The sequence below is a fragment of the Onthophagus taurus genome, chromosome 8 (genome assembly GCF_036711975.1).
Source record: "Onthophagus taurus isolate NC chromosome 8, IU_Otau_3.0, whole genome shotgun sequence".
Classification (NCBI taxonomy): domain Eukaryota; kingdom Metazoa; phylum Arthropoda; class Insecta; order Coleoptera; family Scarabaeidae; genus Onthophagus; species Onthophagus taurus.
Genome location: NC_091973.1, coordinates 10,669,924 through 10,684,597, shown reverse-complemented (window position 1 = coordinate 10,684,597; position 14,674 = coordinate 10,669,924). Strand labels below are relative to the sequence as shown.

General features: G+C 33.7%; 1 protein-coding gene across 1 annotated transcript; it reads left to right on the top strand.

The window, feature by feature from the left end:
* Positions 1-5,432: 5,432 nt before the first annotated feature.
* Positions 5,433-7,825, top strand: LOC111417943 (uncharacterized). The gene is made up of 2 exons (XM_023050375.2): positions 5,433-6,021; positions 7,117-7,825. Exons 1-2 carry the CDS (start codon positions 5,542-5,544, stop codon positions 7,687-7,689), a joined length of 1,053 nt encoding a protein of 350 aa, XP_022906143.2. The 5' UTR covers positions 5,433-5,541; the 3' UTR covers positions 7,690-7,825.
* The last annotated feature ends 6,849 nt before the right edge of the window (positions 7,826-14,674 follow it).

Sequence of the window (14,674 nt, the reverse complement as noted above, 5' to 3'; positions counted from 1 at the left end):
AAAAGCAGGTAACGAAGAAGTACAATTAGCAAAGGAAAATGGCGACATAGATAAATTTGGTGTTCCATTATTAACGGTTATTGTTGATGGTGTTTGGTCCAAACGCTTGTAACGTGTATCATTATAAAATGATTGAGTAAATCCTGTTCATTCTTAGGCCTGCATAATAGGGATGCGAACAAAAAAAATAATCTTTTAGGGAATAAGAAATAAATTTTGTATTATATGTGAAAGAGCAACCGCTCTAAATATTGAAGCTAAACCCCACGCATGTACCAAAAATTTTAATCGGCCTTCTACAGGGATGGAAGCATCTATAATTGCAGAGGGCTTCAAAAAGAGCAATTGGTAGGAGATGGGGACAGCAGTGTGTACCGAAAATTTCTAAATGTAAGACCCTACGGGAAGCAATTGGTACAAAGGATTAAATGCTCTAATCATCTTTTGCGGAATTATTGCGTAAGATTAAAAGAAATAAGTGGACGAAAATTCAGTTACGTTCGTTCCTGTTCAACGTTCCTGTTAAGGAAGTTAGTAGAAAACAATATCCGTAGGCTTCGAACGGCTGCTCTATCTGCTGCTAAATATAGGGCACTCCATAAAAATGTAAGGCTCTTATCGCAAGACCTTGCAAATAGTGTACATCATGTATTTGGTGATCATTCCAATTGCAAAACATACTTTTGTAAACGCCAACAATTAGGCGAATGTAATTGGATAGAAGAATTAAAAAATTGTGGGTTAGATGATGACATCAATTCATTCGTGAACCGTCTAATTTTCAATGCACACAGTTTATTAACAAATATGTCGAGAAATGTGGCGGAATGTTACAATTTCGTTATCGCAAAATATGTGGCAGGTAAACGAATTAATTATTGTAGAAGATTTGGTTACAATTTGAGGTGTAATGTAACAACTATCTCATACAACACCAAAGGAGAAGCAATTAAAAGTATTCATAAAAAATTATCTGGAAATAATTTAGGAGTATACACTCAAAGGTATTCCGAATTAAATTCAGGGCGTGTTTCTAAACGTAAAATTTTCCAACAGAGACGTAAAGTAGTAGTGCAACCAGTTAATGAAAATTACGGTTTAGATGAATTGATACCAGATATGTCGCCCGCTAAATACACCGCTAAAAAAGAAGCGTTTTTATGAAATATTTACAAACCGGAAGACGAGTTAGCGGAAATAGAAATTAGGACAGCGGGACATTCCAATAGTCAGCTTTGGTACGAGGAAAGAAGTAAGCGGCTCACAGCTTCCAACTTCGGAAGAATTTGTAAGAAGAGGGAGAGCACTAATCCATCAAATATTGTCAAATATTTAATTTACCAATCCTTTCATCCGACAATAGCAATGCAATATGGCATTGAAAAAGAACCTATCGCTAGGCAACAACTTGAAAACGAACGACAAGTAAATGTTTTGCCGTGTGGTTTGTTTATTGATAAGACGGACTGTTATTTAGCTGCATAACCAGATGGGCTAATAGGGGAGGATTTCTTGTGTGAAATCAAATGTCCCTTTTCAGCAAAGAAATTAACGCCAAGAGCGGCAACAGAAGAAGGGATAATTAAATTTTGTAAACTTATAAATAATAAAATGGTTTTAAATAGAGGTCACGATTACTACTTCCAAATTCAAGGACTATTACATATAACACGTTGCAATTCGTGTTATTTTGTTGTATGGACACCACATGGTATCGAGATAGAAATGGTATAAAGATACAATAACAAATGTTTAATATTATCATTGTTTATATTACTATTTTTTTTAGATTTCTAAAGATCCTAATTTTTGGAACGACAAAATGAAAGAAAAGTTGAAAAAATTTTATTTTGACAACATGTTGCCTGAATTGGTGGATCCACGGCACACTAGTAGTTTAACCATTAGAAATAAAACACCCTAGATATAACAATAAAAGTAAAGATTCAACCGTTTCTTGATCTTGCTCTATTAAAATTTTTGTTCCTATAACCTCGCATTGAAAGAGTAAGGACCTTTTTGGTATTTCTTACTCCCAATTATCTATTAGTAAATTAATTTTGTCTATTATTTTCTACAATTGTGTACATTTCTCAACTGTGTACAATTTATCGGTAAATTTCTTGTCAATATTTGTTACAAACCACTATTTGTCTTTACAGTACCGCGTTTTACATAAAATTTTTGATTTGTGTTCATCTGCATAATCCACAAAATCCTTGTTCTATTAGATATTTACTGATGAAAACGCTACTTACTATTCCCGTATTTCCGTCTTTTTCTATATTCTCCATAAAAAACGAGTAATATAAACACATTCAATTGAAACGGATTGCTTGGGCAAAAGATAAATAGATTGAGAACAGCAAAAAATCGATATCTGTAAGGGGCGGGGCATATGGAGAAATAAGTCCCGTCTTCTTGCTTCCGAACGTCCGTCTCCTGGGCCCCTCAAAAACTCTGTGACCGTGAGACTACAGTCTTAATTGAAAGGCGTACTGAATTGCAACTTAAATTTGTAAACATTTTAGCCCTATCCAACCTACTTGAATTAGTATGTAGTCAGAATTTCTTCATGTTTAATAACCAATATTTTCAAATGACAGACGATATTTACTTTAATTATTATGAAGCCAACGTTTATTAATACAAATTATTTAACACTCCAGTAGTCGCGCCTCCTGTTGCTACAAGAGTGGTCGCATGTCATCTCTTAGATGACTTTTCAATGCATGCAAAAGTATTAAATGTGTTGTAAAGCACCCTTTACACCCATCAATTTAATAGAATTGTTTATAATATTTTCTAGTTCATAGATGTTTGTTTATACAATTAATTGTTTACTAAATTGTGTAAAATAGCAACGTCATCAGAATTGGTTACTATAATTGTTTTCATTGCTAAATTGCTGATTCTGATATCGATGGTCTTGAACTCATTATTTTATATGTCATTCTGGGATTGGTCGATTGTATCGTCACAATCACGTGCCCGGAACTATTATAAAACATTGAATGCAAAATCATCTATCATCACTAACTGCAATCTATTGTAATTACTGATCGAACGGGTACGTTACACGAAGAGTGCTGGAAATAAAGTTAAAGTTAATATAATTAGAAGAAAACTGTCTTTTATTTGGTTTGACCAACACCCACATAACAAAAGTGGTATCAGGTGTGGGGTTGACAAAACGAAAAGTGCTACAGTTACCCAAAAACCGGAGCGAAAACGTCTGATTGTCGGCTACGAAGAGGAAATCTGGAGGAATCACATCAATCAATTTTGGTTATCGGTGAAACTGGTCATTCCTGGAAGACAGCGCACCATCTACTCTTCACGACTTCAGCTGCCGACCACCATCTGGTTGTGGATACAAGATTCATCATTACCAGAGTTGTGCAGTGTAGTGCCGCGACCGATCCCCCAAACAATCCGGACTCGACGCCACCATTATGTCATTTGCTATTGATGTTTGTCTTAAAATGATCCCCGAATTCAGTGGCGATCGGGAAAATTTGCATAAGTTTGTTGCCTGTTGCGACATTGTTACAAGCACCGCAATGGCTCGCGTCGATAAAGACATGTTTTTAAATGTTATAATTTCAAAATTGTGTGGTTCCGCTTCTAATTTAATTAAATACAAAACGTACGCAACCTGGGATGATTTAAAAAAGATTCTACAAGAACAGTATTTAGAGAAAAGAACAATCGCGCAAATGCAGACCCAACTGCTCACTTCGAGAAAATATCCGAACGAAGATATTAGAACTTTTGCTAACCGTATAGAACGTTTAACATTAGATCTCACTGATGCCTGCATTGCAAGTAAAGGTCAAGAATCCGCGGATATTGTTAGAAATTTAAATGCAAAATCTGCCTTAAAAGCATTTGTAGAAGGTTTAAAAGATCCAATTTAGTTAGTTATTGAAACCAGCCGATTTAATAAGTTCGAAGACGCTGTCGAAGCAGCTTGCGAAGAAGAGAGCGTTTTAAATACAAACAGATCAAGTTTCGCGAGTAAAGTTAAATGTTTTCGTTGTGGAAAATTGAATCATAGAGCGAATCAATGCAAAACAAATTTAGGTTCCAGTCCAAGTCCATTATCATTTCCAAATCGCAACCCAAATGTGAAAATCTAAGCAAATGTTCACCAAATTAGTTGTAATTATTGTAAACACTTAGGTCATACCATAAACCAGTGTAGGAAACGTCAATATAATAACTCTCTTCGAAACAATCCACAGAATCCGTAAAAACAAACAAATTCTAATCCCAACTTCAGATCGAATTTTAATCGTAGTCAAAATTTTCAGAACAGTTATACCGACAATAAAAACGAACTTCCAAGAAATTTTCAGTCGGGAAACGACCAAGAGCCGAGTACGTCGGGCACAGTAACTCGAGCTCGCGATATGAAATAAAACACTTGTCTTCTACAATTTCATGCCCAACTATTAATTCTGCAAATTCCGCCAATGACTCACCGTTAATGAGCTCTGCTTCTAATTCTACTATCTCTGATTCTACTATTTTTAAAACTTCAATTTCTAATCAAAATCATGTTTTTAATATACAATGCACTGAGGGAAACACGACTTGTGTTGATTTACCACTTCAATTAGCGGCGAATAAGATTGCTAAAATGTATCTCGATAACGGTTCTGATAAAACAGTAATGTTACGTGGTATAACGAAAGATGCTGTATCCTCCTTGGGTTTAGCAATGGGCGTATTTAACATTTCTGAAACTCATAAAATTATGAATCCGATACACATTGTTCCAAAGGATTTTCCCATATCTGTTGACGGTATAATCGGTCGCAATTTCTTTGTCAAACACAAAGCAAATATCTGATACGAAAATTTAACACTTTCCTTAAAATTGAATGACATTAATTTTCAATTTCCGATATCGTGTCCATTACAAGTCACTGTATCAGCCCGATTTGAATATATCGCTAAAATTCCCGCACGAAATGATCAGCTAAGTATCTGCTTACAAAAGAAAATGCTTCCCGGAGTTTATATTGCTAATTCTATTGCTCAACCTGTTAATGGTTTATATAAAATAAGTATTTTAAATTCAACTCAAGAAGATAAAGTGATCGATTGTCGAAATTTAGAGTTTGATAAACCTGATAATTATCACATCTTAACATTTTCGTCTACTCCTTTTAATAATCGCATTGAAGAATTAACAAACCAGATTCCTACCACACATTTAAATGACGAAGAACGAAAGTCAATTCTAGATATTTGTCACCAATTTTGTGATATTTTTCACTTAAAGAATGATGTTTTACACATACCGATTCAAACTCTCATAACCAGAGCCGCGACGTTGTCGGGCAACTCATTGGCGGCTCGTCGCCTTAAAGGGCCCATACATCTGCGAACAAATTGCACAACAGAGGCTGTTGTGCAAAAATTGTATGGTGTATGGCGTTGTTCAACGTGATGCGCAACAAGTTGTAGAAATTCAAAATTGTTTGAAATTAATTGCGCAACGGATGACGTTGTGCAACTATTGCATCATATATGGGTCCTGGCTCGAGAGGTTGTACAGTTAAGGGCAGGTTTGGACAAGTTCCGCATACGCCACACACTAGTAGTACTGATAATTTTAAAATGGCGAACTTTATAAACAACAAAGACTTTTGGAGCGAATTTATTAATCTATATCGCCAGTTGCCAGAAGTGTGGAAAGTGAAGAGTGATGTGTACAAAAATAGAAACAAGAAGAACGTCGCGTATGAAAAACTAATCGAAACATTAAAGGAAATAGAACCTAGCGCCGATAGAGAGATGGTGCGAAAGAAAATAAATGTTTTGCGTACTGTGTATCGGAGGGAATTGAAAAAAGTAGTGGCGAGCTATAGATCTGGCACAGGCACCGAAAATCTTTATGAACCAAGTTTATGGTATTTTAAAGAATTAGATTTCCTCAGAGACCAAGAAAGTCAATTACCAGGGACTTCTACCATGGACGAGCCCCAAGAGACTGAAAATGAAGGCAGGGTAAGTAATCAAATCAGTTATTATTTAAATGCTGATATTATTTTGAAATAATTTATTTAAAAAGTAATATATTTTTAAGCACAACTGTGAAAAACAGATAATTTATAGTTAAGATATAATGTTGTCCTGCCACGGAACAGCTCCAACAGTATTAAAGTAATTACAAAACTGTGCTATTACTTCTTTTGCTGTTGTTGTACTGTTTCTCCCTTGAAGTGGTTGTAGTGTTTGTAACGTAGGATCTGCTCTCCAATCAGCATTTGTAAACTCTCCGGTATTTATATTTTCATCTATGCCATCCTTGGAAGTAACACTCTACATTTTTATGTCGTAAAAAGTTGTGCAAATAGCAACATGCTACTGTTATAGTAACAGCTTTTTCTGGACATAGATTAATTTGACTTAACAGAATTCTAAATCGAGAAGCTAGTATCCCAAATGCATTTTCAATAATCCGACGGCTGCGTGACACCCTGTAGTTATAAATTTTTTCTTCCTTGGTGAGGTTTCTCTTGCTGAATGGTTTCATTAAATTCTCCAGAAGTGGGAAAGCGTCATCCCCTACGAAAACACAAGGCACTTTGGTATTAGTTAAAGGCAAATTTTCCGGTTCAGGAAGGCCCAAGTTCTTTTCTACAAGTTTTTTATAGAAGAAGGTATTTGAAAACACCCCTGCATCAGAAACACGTCCATTAGCGCCCACATCAACAATCAAGAATTCATAGTTTGCATTTACAATTCCCATTAAAACAATACTAAATGAATGCTTATAGTTGAAGTAATAGGAGCCTGTTCCGGGGAGTTTAAATATGTGTATATGTTTACCGTCTATTGCCCCTAAGCAAAGTGGAAAATTCCACTTCGTTTCAAAATCTTTACTTACAGCTCTCCACTCATTTTCACTTTGTGGTAGCTTTTTAATAATAATTTATAGAATTGCACCTTGAATCATGCACAATTGAAGAGCCCACTGCAAAAAAGACGAAAGATTTCTTGAAATTCCGCCTTTTTGCAGTGGACTCTTCAATTATTATTTATAGAATTGTTTAATAAAGAAAAGTAGGAATATTATAAACCCATTTTGGCCTTTTATAGGATTCTTCTCGGGACGATGGTAACCCAGAAGCAAATGCAGCAGAAGAGGAAAATCCAGATACTTCTCAAGAAATAGAAATGCCGGAAGCTGCCACAGGACGTAGAGCTCCAAAACGAAAAGGGACAACCGAGGAATCTCAGACCCGAAATGAATTATTAAGAATGGCTTGCCAACATCTGCGTGCTTCCAACAATGAGGTAGACATTCTAGCGAAAAGTTGGGCACTGGAGCTAGTGAAAATGTCGCCCGAGCAGCAAATTCACGCGAAAAAGGCCATTAGCGACATCTTATATGAAGGGCGTTTTGGAACCCTTCACAGAAATTCTGTAACAATAAATGAGCCAAACTCACGTCTACTTTCATACGGATATTCACCTCATACAAGTAATAGTAGTCTATCTCAATCATACCCTCCATCTCCAGTACAAATCACCACTCTAGAGAACAGACCACAACATTCATCCCAATACGTGTACCCATCACATTCAAATAATACAAAAACTCATTACTCCCCAGCTCCGGTACAGATAGGCAGACCAGAAGACCCATATCCAGACCCAGATTTTATTTAAATATATTGTAGTAGGAGAAAGTTGCCCAACAGTCAAATAACTTCAGTTTTTCAGGTTTTATATTACTTTGTTTATTTTTAGTTCATATTATTTGTATTGTTATTTTAATGAACGTTAATAAAGTAATAATTACTTACCTTTATATATTTCTTCAAAACCTTTATGATTGCGTCACAGGTCTCTATAATAATCTTTCCAAGTGTTTGAGCAGCTATTGCTGTTTCGAACTTTAAACCCTCGTAAGTAAGCCCAGAAGTAAGGTATCGTAAAGTTGCAAATAACCTTTGCTTGGGTGATATTGCTTCTCTCATTATAGTATGTTGTTTTTCTATAAGTGGTGTTATCATTACCAATAATTCGCCAAAAGTAGTGGGGTCCATTCGTAAATAATTTTTGTAATCTAGTGGTGAACTCAATTGAAGTTCCTTGAGGAGATTTGCGTGGCTAAAAAGGGATCTTTTCTTCAACCACTCTTTCATCCATACTCTCCTCTTCCTCCTTCTTTTTTTAATACCAACATCCTCGGAGGTTATAGCAATTATTATAGCTAAACAGGCCGCTTCGTCAGATGGCATGTTTCCGTATGAACGCAACACATACAACTGAGGTTTGCATAAAATAGCGCACAGTGTATGGCTAACCATGTTTGTACAACACTTTGTTGCGCAACATCAAGTTGCCCAATATGTATGCAGGTGTATGGGGCCTATTACGGTAGAGACTCGGACCACACGGGCCACATTACGTCACATATAGCGGTCAGCCGGTTAGGTATTGAGCGTTCAATAGAGTAGTAACGAATTTATATTCCCTACGTTTTCTACAGTTTTTTTTGCGAATTATTTTCCTAGTTTTGTTGTCTGGTTGTTTATATTATTTTATTGTTCCTATTGGTAGCAAACGTTATCGAATCTTTAAACAATGATTCCAAAAGCATTGTAGAATGCAAAGAATTATTGAAAAATCCATCTTTAAAAGAACATTTGCTATATATTAAAACAAACTTTGCAGATATAAATAACGGCATCAAATATTTTGAGCAATCGGGCATAAAACTGGAGGAGTCAATAAATAAATTAAAAGAAATTATAAACAAATTAGAAAGAGTATCAGGTAAATTTTCTTATCGTTTACGTAAAAAAATTAATACAATATTTGATAGAAATCCGGATTTAAAAACATTGCAACAATTACATTCCAACAACAATTTAACGTTTGAACATTCCGAGTTGTATTCAAATTATTTTATATATACCCCTCTAACAAGTTGCGACGTTGAAAGAACTTTTTCGACTTTCAAAGACATTTTAACGTCAAAACGTACATCATTAACTTGCGAACATTTAGAAGCACTTGTACTAGCAACTTGTAACAAGGATCTACTACTAGATACGTGATTTTCCTGTAGATTTTCGTATATTACCAGACTTCATAAACAATTCATTCTTTAAAATTATAGAAAATGCTAAATATAAATTTTAAACAATACAGATTAACAGGAAACGCCCTTTTACATTAACAAATTGTTATTTTTTTATATAAATTACAATTTTACATAGCGATAAACATTCCACGCCACTGGTTGAGTTTTAGTCGGACAATCGGCCAAACACGCATTGAACGCTGCACCGCGGACAACCCCTCCAAATCTTACATAGACCAGCATTCAACTAGTATTGTTAAGTTGCGGCACATCGATGTGCTCGATAGAAGCATGTTACTATTACAGCCCGAAACGTCGCGGCTCTGCTCATAACATAACATTATCCAGGGACAAACCCATTTTTATAAAGCCATATCGTCTTCCACAAGCTCAGCGGACTGAAGTTCAAAACCAAATTACTCAAATGTTAAATGATGATATAATCGAACCTAGCAAATCACCATACAATTCCCCAATTCTTTTAGTTCCCAAAAAGCCCGATAGTCAAGGTAATAAACGATGGCGTTTAGTCGTATATTGTAGAAAATTAAATGAAATTTCTGAAGGTGATGCGTTATCCAATATAACAGAAATCCTAGAGCAATTAGGAAATTCGAAATATTTTAGTGTAATCGATTTAGCAACGGGATTTCATCAAATTCCTTTAGACAACCAGAGTAAACTGTATACTGCATTCTCATTTTATGACCATTTTCAATTCAAAAGATGTCCAATGAGTTTAAAAAATACACCCGCAACTTTTCAAAGATTAATGAATAATGTGTTGACCGCATCATATTATCGATGATTCATAAACAATTTCTCAGAAGTAGCAAATCCTTTAACTCGTTTATTAAAAGGTAATGTTAGTTTTGACTGGACTCCAATTTGTGAAAGGTCATTTCTGGATCTCAAAGACAAATTAACTAATCCCCCGATTCTCCAATATCCCGATTTTTCTAAGCAGTTTTCCGTTACTACAGATGCTTCACAACATTCTATTGGTGGAGTTTTATCCCAAGATGACAAACCGTTGGCGTATGCAAGCCGTACTTTAAATAAAGCAGAATTAAACTACTCAACCATCGAACGAGAGTTTTTAGCTATCGTTTGGTGTGTTCAACATTTCCGTCTATACTTATACGGACGAAAGTTTCAAATCTACACAGATCACAAGCCACCGATCTACTTAATGCGCCAACAAAATGTCACAAATCCGTCATCTCGTTTGTTACGATTTAAAACTAGAAGAATATGAATATGACATAAATTATAAACCTGGTACTCAAAATCGTAATGCTGATTGTTTATCTCGTATTCCACCACCTGATTCCACATTTTGTCGACACGTTGAAACTGATACACCATATTCGAACTATTTAAATCAGATTAATAAAAAGGTCATCAAAAATAATAACATAATTGACACCAGCAAGTATCATTTTAACGCTTCCAATATCGATCAAACTGAAATCATTTTCTCCGATTGAAATTTTTCAAACCTTTCTGAGGAAGAAAAATTTATTTTGAATACAACAACTGATCTACAGCTTGGTTACATTTCGTATTTTCAACATAAAAAAAGTAATAAATTTGTGTTAATCGTTTCTAATAATTATTCCACTAAACCTGATTATTCTATTATGTTTTCTCTATTTATACAATTAAAAGATGATTGTATAGCGAATAATATCAACAATTTATACTTAAAAGATTCATATATACAGGAATATCGATTAAAAATATCTTCCATTAGAACCATGCTTAGATATGTTTTCCTAAATACTGACATACAATTTTCTATTATTCATAACGAACAAGATTTAACTAAAGACCAAATTCAGGAAATATTAAAAGAATATCATAATACACCAATAGGATTACACCAAGGAGTCAATAAAACATTTAAACATATAAAAGAAAAATACCATTGGCACAATATGTAATGTGACATTAAGAAATTCATTAAATTCTGCGAAAATTGTCAAAAGAACAAATTATCCAAACGTACTAAGGTCCCTATGTGTATTACCACTACTTCATCTCAACCCTTCGAGAAAATATTCCTAGACATAGTTGGTCCCTTGAACATAACCAATAATTATAATAAATACATTCTTACTTGTCAAGATGACTTATCAAAATTATCTATCGCTGTACCAATACCAAACCAAGAAGCAAATACTGTCGCTAGAGCATTCACTTCTCAAATAATTTTTAAATATGGAACTCCAAAATTATTAGTCACTGATCAAGGAACCAATTTTATGAGCGAAATTTTTAAGGAAACATGCAAATTATTAGGCATAAAGCGTATAAATTGTACTAGTTATCATTCCCAGAGCAATGGTAGTCTCGAAAGACCTCACCGAACATTGGTAGAATATCTTAGACATTTTATAAATAAAGATCAAGACAACTGGGATGAGTTCATGCCATATGCGTGCTTTTGTTATAATACCACTCCTCATACCTCTACTTCATTCTCACCTTTCGAAATAGTTTTTGGACTCAAACCGATATTACCAATCGAATTAGCAAAAGACCCCGAACTTCTTTATAACTTTGACGAATTGAATTTGAATGAATTCCAAAGAACGTTATGATAAAAACAAATGATATTAAATTCCGCGTTGGCGACAAAGTTCTTTTAAGAAACGAATCGCACACAGTCGAAAAATCAAAAAAACTACAACCTCTATTCAACGGCCCCTTCGAAATTATTTCTAAAGATTCAGACGTAAATTATACAATAAGAATTAATCGTAAATTAGTTAAGGTTCATGTTAATCGACTAAAAAAAATGTTTTTGAGTAATCTTAGTATTAAACTTTTTTCAGGAATTCCACGACCATGACTTACTATAACATTCAGCTCCTAATCCTGCTTTGCATGAAGTTATCGCTTACTGATTCAGCAAACCTGTACTACAATTACACACCCATCTTTAAGAGTCCAGGGTTGTACTACGAGCAGATTGGATCATTAAAGCTTTTTAATAACAATTGGAAATTAATCACTTATCTAATTTAACTGAATTTTATATTAATTATTCAAATTTACATCACGAATTTCAGAATCTTTGTAATAAAACAATAAACAGTAACCTCGGTATTCGTGAATGTTTAGTAACCGATCACACGATTATCACTGCATTAGAAAACGCAAATCATAAACAGTCGCTCATTTCGGAATTTTTAGGTTTACCCTCAACCCTAAAGCTTAGATCAAAGCGAGGCTTAATTAACTTCGTTGGATTTGCTTCAAAAGTGCTTTTAGGTACGTTAGATGATGAAGACGCGAAATATTTTGAATCCAAGATTAACACTTAAAAACCAAATCAAAATCATTTAATTAAATTGTTAAAAGAACAGACTTCCGTAATCGAAAGTACTGTAGAAGTTCTAAATTCTTCAAGTAACGTTATTGAATTTCAACAATTTAAAGACAGAATTAACAAAATACAATATTTTGTAAATGATCTCAGTAGAAATCGGACAACTTCAGAAATCAAAAATAAATTAATTCTTCATATTCAGGAACTAAGGATTAATTTAAGTGCGTTTATTACTATGTTTAGTAATAGTCAAGATAAGCTTCTAGATGGAATTGTTTTAGCTATTAATGGTTTCCTTCACCCGTCCGTTACTGCATCGATACGTTTAGTTTACGAACTTAATTATATTAATCAACATTTAGATAATTTAGGTTTACCTATCGCCTAAATTAGAGAATGTTCACTTATTTTATAATATGATTAAAACAAATGTATTCTATATCAATGATAAATTAACTTTTATATTGTCAATCCCAATAACAGACTCAAAAACGTACAATCTAATGAAAAATTCAAGTCTACCCGTAAAAGTCCATTAAAATCGCTATGCTCTTATTGGGCCGCAAAGTAATTATCTTGTAATGGATTCAACAAAACAACAATATTTTCTTATTAACGATTTAGAATTTTCTCAATGTAAATTAATTTTAAACACATACTTATGCCAGCAAACCAAAGCCCTATATTTCACGCATCTCCATGATGGATGTGAATCTAGTTTATTTTTACCAACATCGAGTATCCCCGACAATTGTGAGAAACGCATTGTTGAAATTAAGAAATCTGTATATTTACAATTGGCTTCACCAAATTCATGATTATATGTTATACCATTTTCTGATAATATATATATCCATTGCACACCATGCAATAAACGTTTTTCTACCCACTTAAATGACACAGGAATATTACAAATTCACCCAAATTGTTCAGCTTACACCACTTCTATGAAATTAAACTCTCATAATACATATAGCAGCATCATTTCTTATATCTTATATCAGATACTCTTAACGTACCTGTCGTTGAAAATAGTATTTTAATATCAACCAGTAATGTAAATACCTTACGACAAGTTTTAAATTACAATAACTTTTATGATATTAATATTCATTCATTGATTGTTTATTTATGTTTATTCTGCATATTAATTGTTATATTATGTTTCATTTTTCGTAACAAAATAAAATGTAATAAAATGAATCCTAAATTGTCACCTGAAACTGTAAATCCGCCCGACACAAGTGTTAATGAAACTAGTTTGGAAATGAATGCTTATAGTTTTTCAAGTACTGGCGAAAATTGCACCAATCCAAGGTACAATTTTCGAAATTAAGGAGGGAATGATGTTGTAAAGCACCCTTTACACCCTTCAATTTAATAGAATTGTTTATAATATTTTCTAGTTCATAGATGTTTGTTTATATAATTAATTTTTAAAAAATTACTAAATTGTGTAAAGTAGCAACGGCATCAGAATTGGTTACTATAATTGTTTTCATTGCTAAATTGCTGATTCTGATATCGATGGTGTTGAACTCATTATTTTATATGTCATTCTGGGATTGGTCGATTGCATCGTCACAATCGCGTGTCCGGAACAATTATAAAACATAATGTAAGACACAAAAGAGGGTCAATTGAATGCAAAATCATCTATCATCAATAACTGGTCAATCTATTGTAATTACTAATCGAACGGGTACGTTACACGAAGAGTGCTGTAATAAATAAAGTTAAAGTTAATATAATTAGAAGAAAACTGTTTTTTATTTGGTTTGACCAACACCCACATAACAAATGAGAGAGCGGTGATTTTAATAAAACTAGGTTAAAAACTCATAAAACGTACACAGGAAAAAATCGTGTCGTGTAAAAATTTTAGAGTAGTTGGTAAAAAGAATTATAGTAAAAATTGTAATATTACATGGTAAAAATAACTCTAATGTACACTATATTTAATATTAATATAGAGTTCATATATTATTCACTTAGGCCCGCTTTTACCACCTCTAGTTAAACTGGTCGTTAGTCTAACTATAAGATAACGCTTATCTATTAGTTAACTGCGAAACGACTTTTACCATTTCGATCTAACTAATGGATAGGCTATGTAGTAGTTAACGTAAAAATCTAGGGGAATATTATAATGACTGTTGGTGACCACGAGTAAAAGAGGTATTACAGGTTTCTATCTCCTTTGTCCGTCGGTAATGGTCGGTAAT